At 44.7% G+C, this 12109-nt stretch overlaps 1 protein-coding gene across 2 annotated transcripts; it reads right to left on the bottom strand.

Annotated features, from left to right (window-relative positions):
* Positions 1–761: 761 nt before the first annotated feature.
* Positions 762–10860, bottom strand: pofut2 (protein O-fucosyltransferase 2). 2 transcript variants are annotated; one of them, XM_088930069.1, is made up of 9 exons: positions 9307–10860; positions 7836–8089; positions 6742–6886; positions 5796–5906; positions 5014–5080; positions 4228–4353; positions 3618–3798; positions 2864–2987; positions 762–2556 (listed from the first exon to the last, which is right to left on the bottom strand). In XM_088930069.1, the coding sequence occupies exons 1-9, from the start codon at positions 9498–9500 to the stop codon at positions 2403–2405; spliced, it is 1356 nt and encodes a 451-aa protein (XP_088786195.1). In that variant the 5' UTR covers positions 9501–10860; the 3' UTR covers positions 762–2402. The 2 variants fall into 2 exon arrangements, with proteins under 2 accessions (XP_088786195.1, XP_088786196.1); XM_088930070.1 differs by having other exon boundaries at positions 7921–8089; positions 9335–9484.
* Between the last annotated feature and the right edge of the window lie 1249 nt (positions 10861–12109).

The following is a 12109-nucleotide window of genomic DNA, read 5'->3' as shown; positions in this document are numbered from 1 at the left end:
AATTGGTGTAATTAACATCTCTGCTATGAAGAGCAGCATCTTTAGGGACATGATAGATTCCAGGCAGAGGTCTCAAACTCAGTTCCTGGAGGGCCTACTATCTTCTGTTTTAACACTCCACCTGTGCAGTTACATAGTTGTTTTAATTATTTAAATTAACACTGTGGCATATCACAGGTAACCTGTACTGTCAGTAAAGAGAATGTTTTGAGAAAGGAACTGTAAAATACCATATCTAACAACACAATAATTAAGTCGATCTTTTAATTGGGTAATTCTGATTGCGGAAAAAAGCAGATGACACCAAGCCCTCCAGGAAATGTTTGTGATCCCTGCCTCAAGGATTGGGCCTGGGAAACCCGGATCTACAATTTTCCCAAAGGGTCCTGGAGTAAATCATGTAGTGAACCAGCTATCCAAACCAGACCCAGAGGACTACTGCAGCCACACATTTTCTAAACTTGTTTAAAACACCAGTGCCTGAAGTCCTGGGAGAAGATGCTGGCTTAAATGAACTGAATCAAATCTTTATTGAAACAGTTCATTATGAGCAGAGTTAGAATGAACATGAGAAAATAGGAAAGGTACAAATGAAAGAAGACTAGCACTTCGTTGATCTTAAGGTTCTCATCCTGCAGATCAAAAGCCCGTGGACATATTAGTCCTCCAGGACCAGGATTGGACACTCCTGGTGTAAATGATGAGAAGTGCTTCTCGCTTTTAACAAACACAAAAATTACATAAGTTTGAAAACAGCATGAGGATAAAGTAATTCTTTATGCTCAACCATGATGCAGGAGTAGAACTACAGAAACAGGAAGTCATTTAATTTCAATTTAAAGCAATATTTCCTGCAGAAGATTACCATACACGTACAGTATTAACATCGGATTGTGCAAGTGTAAAAAATACTGTTAACAGAAAGACATACACATGGTGTATACCTCATTCAGCAACTGAGGGCAGAAACAGTTAATATTCCATTTACATCTAAAGTAAAAAAAATAAGTGGAATCAGACAGGCAATGGTGTATAAACCACTGCTTCATTCTTATGAAAAACAAAATATGTATACACTGAACTGGTTAATACGTAACACGGCACACACTTGCAGATTACTTCAGATAATTATGCAAGGTTACTAACCATTCTTCCGTTTTCTAAGATTTCAGCTGCTAAACCGTCTCATTTTTGTAAAAGAGAATACTGTAATTTGCAGAGGTAACGCAAATGTGGCACAAATATTTTTCTGTAGTGTAGTCTGTGTAAAAAAAGCCAATTACTGTAAACATGCTCACAAGAGAGAACACCTGCAAAGTCAGGGATTTTTTCAGTATTACAGTATGTACTGTGTCAGATGGCCTTTGTTTATATGAACAAATGTACACTCTGGAGTGTGATTTTAAAATTATTCTCTGACAAGGTCCATCAGGATACAATGTGCAGTGTGGTGAAAAATCAAAATCAACAAAACACAAGTTAGACTTTTAAAGCACATTTCCCATCTGCAACACAGCAGCCTGAGTAGGAGCGGCTGGATTTGGCCATTATGTCCTGCATGATTAAAAATTCAGTTTCTTGAAATGGTTACTTAAATACATGAAAAAGTCAACAATCCCATTTTTTTAATCTTAAAAATATAGTTAACGCCTTGGTACCAATAAACTAATCACAAGGAACTGCTGACTTTTCATGGCCATTTTAGCCTATATTGAAGCCACACAGCCCTCGATTTAGTTTTTTAGAAATGGTCTGATTATTCCAGCACTTCGCCTTCCTACAGAGACCCGACATTAAAACACAGGGCCCTGAAAAGTGTAAACCCCACCAAGCACAAAGTAGAGCAATCACAAACATCCATGTGTGGCAGTAAGGTCTTGTGCATCATGCAGGGTCTGACGTGGCCCGTTGTGGCGATGGAGATGTAGAAAGTTGATATTTATAACCAGGGTTCAGAGCCAGGGCTGGAGAGCCAAATAATTCCATTTTCTCGGGGGGCAGATGGACATCTGACACTGCAGGGCGCCGCTTATTAGGACAGACACACTATATCAAGGTCCTGTAGAAACGCCTACCTTATTAGAGAATCTCATTTAGACTATTCAGCAATAATACACTGTTTAATTTTCATTTACATGTTAAAATCTGGTGCTGATCTTTTCACCGTTCCAGCACCCTAAAGGAACGCACTGCATGATTCACTCAGCGAGGACGTACCAGCAGTCAGGTAGACCAAGGACATTCAATGCTTTTTGTTGGTTTAAAAAGACCTTGGCACAAAAGATGGTCTTGATAGCCATCTGCCGATGAATCTTTGTATACCAATGAAAAAGGACACTCCTCCCGTCGTGTTTTTGCGTCTCCAGCATTGCTGAGGACTTTCAAGTAAAGAGATGTGGAGGTCAGTAGACGATTTTCCAGTGGGTGGGCTGCTCACAGTTTGTTTCACTGTCACCGCAGAAGCGGTTATAGGTGGTTTTGGGGTCAAACCCAAGGATCTCCCTCTCCTCATGGATTCTGAATGAGAAGGTTGACACGGACGTCCCTATGAAGTACCTGTGGAAGGTAAGAAGGAAAGCAGCTGTAACCCAACACCCACATCACCTACGAACAGAAAAGCGACACTGCATGCTTCCAGCTGTTTATATCCAAGGCGTTAATGATGAAATCAGGAAACAGAAAAGGAAAGTGACAAGAAAAACCCCCCCACCAATCTCCTATTTCATTCAGGGAGAAATACGTTAATGAAGGAAGAAGAATAAAAGGACTTATTTTTGCAGAACTATACGGGGGTGTAGTCCAGCCTAATATTGTGTCAGTCGGAGAAACGAGGAGAGGAGGAGGGGACTGAAGGAGGCGGTACCTTGCATGTGCGCAGATCCATTGGTCTATGATGGCCACGCCCCCATCCTTGAAGAGCTCCAGCTCCTCCCACGTTGGCTCAAAACGGACCATCTCTGGCAACATTCTCTTCAGCTCCTCCAGCTCTGGGGGCACACAGAGCAGAAAAGGCCACAGCTCTTTCAAGGGCTCACTGGGATGCAGGCGATGATAAAGCAAATAACGTAAAACTAACTGGATGGATCCAAACACACTAGGATGGATCCATATGGGCTACTTTTAGTACCCTTCTGAGGCCTTTACAGCAGTATCTCTTCCACAAGAGATGAGTGCAATGGAAATCAAAACTGGAAAAAAAACAAGGGTTGGGTCATATTCCGTCATATCTAGAACCTGAAATGAATGAAGTGTTATGTGTATTATGTGTACCAATAATTGGAACCTTGCCTTTGTTAAAATTGTTTAAAAGATCACAGTTCAATGATTTTAAACTCTACTAAAGAATAAAGAAAAAAAGCAAACGAACATGAAAAAGCTTTCTAGATGTATTAAGAAGTTTGGAGTTTTGAATTTCATTTATAATGTATAGCATTTTATTTTCCCATCTATTCCAATGAAATCTGGAGGTCTTTAGGCCTTAATTGTTAAGAAGGTGTTCAAGCCCTACAAGATAATTTAAAGATATAAGCTGGCCCTCACACAGTTAAAGAAAGTACTATGAATAATTGGGGCGGGAGATCAACAGTGTGTATTTAAGGCGAACACTGTGGCAGTACCCTCTTCATCTGCATCGGTGGCTACAAACACCCTGTCCAGCCGATATTTCTTCATTATACTGCGCGTCTTCTTCACAGCCCCCTTCAGGCTGGGCACATCCTCCCTGTGGCCCCAGATGAAGTCCTTGCGCCGGAGGTGAACCCCAAGATAAGGGCCGCCTTTCGCAGTGCCCGGCTTCACCTAGGACAGGGAGACACGGGACCACATTCGTGGAGCAACTCTGCTACACTATTCAGAAAAAGAAAATTGCTACAAAAATGAAAGCAATTAACTGCCTTTAAGGACTCTTCAATTAAGATTCTGAAAGCAGTTTTACATGATGATTGAGGATAACGGTGTTTTGGATCTTTATTAGGGTAAAAACGGGTAATGTCTGGCCTGGAGGAGCTTGGGCTCTGTACCACAGGTGGCTCCGATTTCCGAGTTCACAGTTTAATAGACTGAACAATAGGGCATTCTGCAATGCAGGAAACAAATTCCTAAGGAACAAGGACCATTAAGGAAAAAAAAACCTCATTCTACAATGTATCTGTGCATTATTACTAGGTTCCCAGACTCCTCTGACTGGGATGCCTTGCGGCACTAGAGTACTCAGCGGCCTAGACTCACTCTCATCTGTGTCCAGTCCTCGCCGTGAACTGTCTGGTCTTTCTCATCCGTGGAATTGAGGTACCTGGCTCTGAACTCGTCTCCAACCACCCGCAGATGCTTGGCAAAGACCATGCTGCGGCGCGTCTAGGGGCAGAGAAGCACCATTAACTCCGCTACTCGGCCGACACGGCAGCACCATTTTCAACACTGCGTTTCCAAGTGAAACTGGCTCGTGACCTTCAGGGTAGGAATGTAACTGGAAGCAGAAGACAACAGTGGAAAAGCAAACGATTTCTTCCTCTCCCATGCCGTCGGTTCATGTCGCCTAGATCAGCATATGCTTGATTTAAATTGGAACTGGACAAAAATTGAATATATTTAGTTCTGGAGCCAAATGCTCTTCAGGAAATCTTACAACATTCCTTGCACTCAAGCTGGAAAATGCCTTCCACAACATTAGAAGTATAGCAGTATAAATATAGTATTCTATATATTTCCATGGAACGGGAAACCAGCTGTGAAATGCAATTCTGTTTTCCTTGGACTCTGTAGATTTAACCCTTAAATGGTACTAATGCATTGCAAGGATTAATGCATGCAAACGGAACATTATAATGCCCATTATTTCTAATTAATGAAGTCTGTGAACTTCAAAACCTACAGAAAAATTATTCTAGACACACACGGTCTAGAGTTATAAATTATTTAAAATGAACAATTTTAAATGAACAATGTATAATAAAAAATTATGCTAGATCAAAAAAAAACAGCACAGCTAAAGTGCACTAATGTTTCAGAACTTACATCCCAATAATCTTTCCCAGCATAATGGTCATGAAGGACAGTTTCAGCTCTGTCCAGCATCACTGACCTGAAAAAAATAAAATAAAACTTTGCTATGTGAAGTTTCTTAGCACTAAAAGCAGAAAAGGCTCATTCAACATCAAGTGGGCTGGTATCCCTTATTGTAGAACTCATGATTCATGAATTCATGTCCTCACAAAGAGGACAAGAGGCAGATCTACTCTCTAGGACTGCTTCTTGAATGGCAACCACGTAAACCTGTTTACCTTTCACAGAAATAACTGTCAGTAAGACCCGCTTTTAGACAAAAGACACCAAGGTCAACAAGTGCCCTTCTTTCAACAAAGTTTAAGAGATTTTTAACAACTCAACCAATCAAAACTAACCTAGTAAATGACAAACTACAGAGCAACATAAATGTGAAATGTCCCTTACAGGTGGTATGTTCAAATCGGGGTCTACAAAGAACTTATTTAGAGTTTCTATACTATTCAAAATTCAGGTTCAGGCAGAGGAGCGTGACTTTGGAGGGCCACAACTGAACAGGACTTAATTAGTATAAGCAGCATTTAAAGAGCAGGGTAAAGTAGTTTAACTGGCCCAGGTTAACCAATAATCAGATCAATTAAATTGTTAGGAATTGAGCTGGATTAAAACCCTAGAGACACAGAGGCCCTCCAAGACTGGTGTTGGGCGTCTTTGTTTTCTGCATCTCTCCGATAGTGAGAGCAGTCCTTTAACCTTCAACCCCCCCCCCCCGGTGCCACGCTACAGCCACTCACCGGGCTGTGGTGTTCTTCAGAAGGACAGGAGCCAGAATGGAGGCGTGGCCCTGGACTGACAGGCAGGTGACGTTCAGACCCCTCGTCTCCTCGTACCCCCAGAACCAGCCTCTGGACAGGAAGGAAGGGCCAAGGATTAAATCAGGCTGAACAGCAAAAACTGAAAAAATAAAACACAGCACCCCCGGACCTCTTTAGTGGCTGCTCAACCAGTAAAGGTGCTTGCCCAAGTGTAGCTCGAGCCGGTGACCGTGGGTTCGATCCTGGGTCACGTCACCAGGAGTGGCTACAAACACGAAGGACATCTGGCCAGCTCGCCCACTAGTATCCAACTGATCTGAGGATCTTGAAAGAAGCCAAGGTGTAGGCTTCATCCACATCGCTGGGTAGACTGCTCCACACTCCCACCAACCAGCAGTGACCCGAATTCCCCAAGACGTGGAACATAATTGGCTGTGCGCCCCTGAGGGAAGGGGGGAGTTAGCAGATGGGGGCTCTCTCAGTCCTCGATGAACCAGTGACCCCTGTGACAAAACTGAGTGGCTACTACAATCCAAGCAAGATGTGCAAGCAAAAACATTTGCAGTGATTCTAAGTCAAATAATTCTCACTTGTGTTCTCACATTGATAGATCACGCTAATCAGGATAAACAGAAAACCTGGAAAGGCTTCTCTGGGGTGAATGAAGCCGTAGCGTCTGCAGTCACTTTACTTCTAGTACACAAGCAACTGGAAGACAGGAGGTGAACATCAGAACATAAGTTACCCTGACCTGCTCACAGCATGTTTCTAATGATGCAATGAAAAATATTGGCTAAGAATAGTATTTTACATTGTTCTTTACTGTTTGTCTGTTCGTGCAGGTGACAGAATCCCAGACACGTACTGTACAATGATATTTCAAGGTCTAGGTGCCATAAGACTAGTGTTGGGGCTCAAACCCTACCTGTAGTACCCCTGTTTGTCTTTGGAGTACATGAGGCGCTCAATGCAGGGCCTCTCGTCGACTTTCTCCTCCCACTTCCCATCCGTCCAGCCCTCCGAGTAGCTCTGCAGGACGTATACCTGCTCGACGAAGGGGCCCCCCGACTCTGGGTCCCAGGGAACATAGACAGGCGAGAGTGGAGCAGGAGCCATCAGCAGCAGAGACACGAAAATATCGGCTGGCTGTACGAGCACTTCGGCAGAATGAGGAAAATTCAAGTTCACTTCCCAACGAAACAAGCTCAGTTCAGTTTATTGGTCATAAGCACAAGTGCAATGAAATGCTTACTTGTGTGTATGGTCCAATAGAAAGGGATTAAGGAATCACCAGAGCAGAAACACAGAACTACAGCAGCAGCAGCAACAACAACAAGAAGTTAAATAACATACAACTCAAACAAGCAGTGTGAGAAGAGGAAAAAACCCATCAGTGTGAGCCAGTGGTAGGGGTAGAGTTCAGCAGTCTGACAGCTTGCGGGAAGAAACTCTCTGAATCTGGAGGTTCTGAATCTGGAGGTGGCTTTATGCTCCTATAAGGCTTTCCAGAAGGAAGGGGAATGAAAACTAGGATTATCCTCAGCAATACTTCCAACCTTCCCGAGACAGTGAGTTGTAAAAAGTCCACAACAGAGGAGAGCTATACTCCAGTAATGGACTGGGCTGACCTATAAAGGCTAACAGGCATCACAGTGGTGCAGTGATTAGCATTGCTGCCTCGCAGCACTGCGGCCCTGGGTTCAATTCCAAGCCTGAGGTGCTGTCTGTGTGGAGTTTACATGTTCTCCCCAAGTTCATATGGGTTTCCTCCAGGTCTCCTCCCACAGTCCAAAAATACACAGGCAAAATTGGCCCTGGTTTGTGTGTGTGTTTGTGTATGTGTGTGCCCTGTCATAGACTGGCATCCCATCCAGGGCGTAGCCTGCCTTGTGCCTGTGGCTTGCTGGGATAGGCCCCGGCTCCCCCGCGACCCTGAACTGGATGATGGAGCAGTTATCCAACGGATGGAGGATACAAGCTAATCTTAACAGACAGGCAGGAGGAAACCAGAGTCCCTACCGGCGAGAAACTGCTCGTACTCGATGACGGGGACGTTGGCGTTGAGGCTGGGCACGCTGAAGAACTCGGCCCAGGGGATCCGCACCTGGTGGATGTCGGGGCTCTGCCAGTGGTAGAGCCGGCCCCAGGGGGGCAGCACGAGCACCCAGCCCCCGCCCTCCCGCAGCAGCGTCTTGGTCAGGGACGCCATGCGGATGAACACGTCTCGGCGCAGGTTGAAGCCCTCCGGGGGGTTGACATCGTACAGCAGATACCTGGGGAAAGCACCCGCTCCCGTCAGTACAAAGCCCCGCAGGCAGGGTCCCCACCCACACTCGCGTTCTGAACAGTTCCTGGGGCCCAGAAGCCCTCGGGATCCCTGTAAAACTCTTGCGAGAATCTTCCCAGGAATCTCACATCCTTACACGTATACAGCGCTTCTCTGGACACTCCACTCAAAGCTCTTTACAGGTAATGGGGATCCCCTCCACCACCACCAGTATGACAGCCCACCTGGATGATGCGACAGCAGCCAGAGTGCACCAGTCCGCTCCCCACACACCAGCTCTCAGTGGGGAGGAGAGCAGGGTGATGAAGCCACTTCAGAGATGGGGATTATTAGGAGGCCATGATTGGTAAAGGCCACAGGGGTATTTGGCCAGGACACCAGGGGTAACATTCCTACTCTTTTCTAGAAATGCCCTGGGATTTTGTAAAGACCACAGAGAACAAGACCTCGGTTTTACACCTCATCTGAAGGATGGAGCCTTTTTTACAATCTAGTGCCCCCATTACTATACTGGGGCATTAGGATCCACAGACCGCAGGGTGAGCACCCCCTACTGCTCCCACTAACACCTTCTCCAGCAGCAGCCTCAGCTTTCCCAGGAGCCTGCTGAGCTTCAGGGTGTTGCCAGTTGCGAGTTGCAGCTTGATATACAGTAGCTGCTGGCTATATAATTTCACTGGGAAAATAAAGGACTGCTAAAGATTATGTAAAGAATCTGTAAGGACCTTGGACCTCCAGATCTTCCACAATTTCTGCATATGTACTGAAGTGTTCCTAGTTTCATTCCAAAGTATTTTTATTCCCCAAGTACAGCTGCAATCCCAGTCCTGTATCAGTTAATCGGAGCTCCAATTCATTTTGGGGTCGGACTAGGTTTTATTATGCAAACAAGTAGCTCGCAAAATGAATCGTAAAAAGATTTTTGGCTCTATAAAACCTAAAACATAACAGAAACGCCTTCATTAAGCCATCAAAAACTCATTTACAGGTTTACACAAAAAATACATTTTCGTTAAGACTATACGGCTTGAGAAGACCCAATTGTATGTTAAAGCGAAGCTTAATTTTTTAATTTAACTTCTTGGTACGGGTTTCGCAGCGGAGGGCCTGCGTGCCCTCGATTTTAAATGACATCGCATGACATTTTTACCCCTTGATAGGGACGATCCAGACACCGAGCCCCCCACCGTAATTCAACTGTACCGTATGTCCCGGGCGACGGTGGCAGCACCTGCAACGCTGTGCGCAGACTGCCCGGCACTGAACGCACCATCTTCGGACGCAGCTTCAGCCGTCGCCGCTGTGCAGGAAAGCAGAAGAAGCAGTACGAGGAGAAAGTATCCCGGAGAAAGCCAGACTAACATAGCCGCTACGTGCTGCTTCCTCCGGTCCGCCATGACAAGCCTCAGCCACGCACTTCCGGGAACACTCTTGGAATTCCTCCGGCGTCGGTGGTCTCTTAGCAACGTTAATTGGCGTGTCCAGTCAGTATTAGAATCAGTACTAGGATTTATAGTATTTCTTCTTGCGCCCAAAGTTTATACTAAACCACAAACACGAAATAATTGTTAAAAGAGTAACGTGTTGTCCAAAACCGCCTGAATACATTTTAATTGTAAATGATTGAAGTCAATTTTACCTCAGTTAATTCACGTTCTATCATTTATTAATATTAATAACCTTTTTTTTAATTTCAGTGCTTAATAGAAACTGATTTTAGGACTTGATTACACGGTTTTAAATCTTAAAAAAAAACTTCAGGTTCATGTTCGATCTACGTTTTTAGACAAATCACCGATTTCCCCAGTGTCCACTAGATGGAAGCAGATGAAAACTAATTCGGATGTACACTATTTGAAGACGAGAGAGGGGAGACCAAACGTAAAATCACAATTTAAAGATTTCCACTCCCACATTGTGTGAAATTGATCTATTATTGGTTACAACAGGGCGTTTCGGAGCCAGCTTACGAAGTATCACAAGGGTCAACCTTTCATTAATATCTCGACTCCTGTTGAGAAACTTTCCTGAGCAACAGCTGAGAGAATGGTTTTGCAGCCGGGAGGCTCCAGAAGTAATTACAAGGAGGGAGATTAGCGTGTGAGAAGTGAAGCCAGGGTAAATATTTTGGTTTAATTCACCGTAATACTTTGCGAGAAAGAAGTTTAACACCCGCGCTCAGTCCACGAAATGAATTTTTAAGACGAGCCAAAAGAGTATTTTATGTATATATGAATACGTCACACCAACCACCCTGAAACATTTTTCAACGTGCGTCACGGAATAAGATCTGTCTTACAATCTGTCCGGGAAACTACCATGTAAAATAGAACTTATTTACAAAATAAACACTGGACAGGTATTTAACACGCACATAGGAAACTGTGCTGATCAGCCATCATTCTGCATTTCTGGCCGCCTGCTACTGTGTGCGCGCATATAACCTTTAGCAGCAAAAGGAGCTGCAGACGTGACACGTTTTCAAAGGAAACGAGTTTAGATTGTGCTGCGAATGCAGAAATGCGACTGGGAATGTCGTTTAGAACCTGCCCTCCCCCCCAAGTCACTTACAACGATTGAACTATGTATAAAAAAAGTTTCAGAGCACACTTACAGACAGGCATCCTTTTATGAATTATGGAGCCTAGGGATGTTCAGTATTTTTTTCAGGTTAATATTCGGTAGTATACCAACACCGGGGAAGCTCTCTCCTTTTGGGATATTATTTAAACGAGCCAAACTAATAAAATGTGCAGAAAATCACCAGTATGTGGACCTAATTATCCCTTACCTTGAACAGGTAGAAACGTTAAAAGTTCTGGCAGCAATGACGCCAAATGGCCCTCAAGTGTTTCTCTTCAGGTGCAAAATTGGGTGAACTATGGACAGTGGAGATTTGAGTAACTGGAACAAGAATCAGTCCAAAGACACAGTTGGAGGTAAATTGCTGTATGGGAAAACTAGCACTGGTGTGGGTGTGTACATGTTTGTGTGTGTGCCCTGCGCCGGACTGGCGCCCTGTCTAGGGTGTACCTAGCCTTGTGCCCGTTGTTTGCTGGGATGGGCTCCGGCTCCCATGTGACCCTAAACTGAGGCATTTAGAAAATAACTGGACAGAATAAGAATCGCATAATAATTATTTATTTTTTCCCTCTTTTAAAATTCGTTTTTAACACTTCCAATCGATCACCACAGTGCTGAAAAAGGAATTTATCAAATACAATCCTGAACATCCCGAAGGTGTCCAGAGGAGCTCGCCACACAGGATCGCAGGGAGATGAAGCTGACAGAAGGTGGCCTCGTTGTCTTCACTCACCAGCAGGCACTCCAGAGCCACTGCAATGTGGCCAGTGTTGTAGGAGGAAGGGTGGTGAATGGTTCCCTGCTGTCCATCAGCGGAGCAATGGGGCTGCACTCCCAGGTGCTGTGAGCAGCTGTGTACCAATACCGCAGGCCCCTCTGAGCTGGACATCCTGCTGTCCATAGCACGGCATCGCCCTTCACTCACCTGCACTGCCCAGACTCTCTGACAGGCAGGGCTGCGCTTTAATGAGAAACCTGGATGTTGATCTAATGTGCATCTGGCACAAAATGGAGCAGAAGCAAACTCACTCAAAAGTGCTTCCTTGGCCACGTGCTTCATGCTGATGTGTACCCTAGGAGTAAGAGGCTTTGCTGATACAGCTGGCACTTCATGGGGCACTGAAGGTGGACTGTGGCCGGAGTGCGCGCAGTTTGGAGAGGCAGAAACTCAAGGTAAACCCTTCAGTAAGTTTCTGTGTCTGCAAACGAACGAGAGCAGGCAGCTCACGTCCACAAAGACGAACAGTGAATCGTCTCAAGAAAGACTTAATTTTTGTCTCGATATACAAGTTTCATTCTTTTCGCAACAAGGACCACATCACTAGTTTACAAGTCAGTCTTAGTGAGGCACTTACCAAGTCATTAGAATTTGTCATTCACGTACTTCTTTATTCAAAGGCTCGCCTGCTTCTCCCAACTCTGA

Source organism: Atractosteus spatula, chromosome 13 (genome assembly GCF_055471065.1).
Source record: "Atractosteus spatula isolate fAtrSpa1 chromosome 13, fAtrSpa1.hap1, whole genome shotgun sequence".
Classification (NCBI taxonomy): domain Eukaryota; kingdom Metazoa; phylum Chordata; class Actinopteri; order Semionotiformes; family Lepisosteidae; genus Atractosteus; species Atractosteus spatula.
This window is presented reverse-complemented; position numbering and strand designations above follow the sequence as displayed.

What these genes read in the sequence shown, in the direction of transcription:
- pofut2 (XM_088930069.1), bottom strand. Translation starts at nt 9,500, where the DNA reads ATGGCGGACCGGAGGAAGCAGCACGTAGCGGCTATGTTAGTCTGGCTT. An exon ending in CTGAAGAACACCACAGCCCG is followed by an intron (nt 5,081 to 5,795) that starts GTGAGTGGCTGT and finishes TATTTTTTTCAG; the next exon opens with GTCAGTGATGCTGGACAGAG. An exon ending in CACCGATGCAGATGAAGAGG is followed by an intron (nt 2,988 to 3,617) that starts GTACTGCCACAG and finishes GTGTGCCCCCAG; the next exon opens with AGCTGGAGGAGCTGAAGAGA.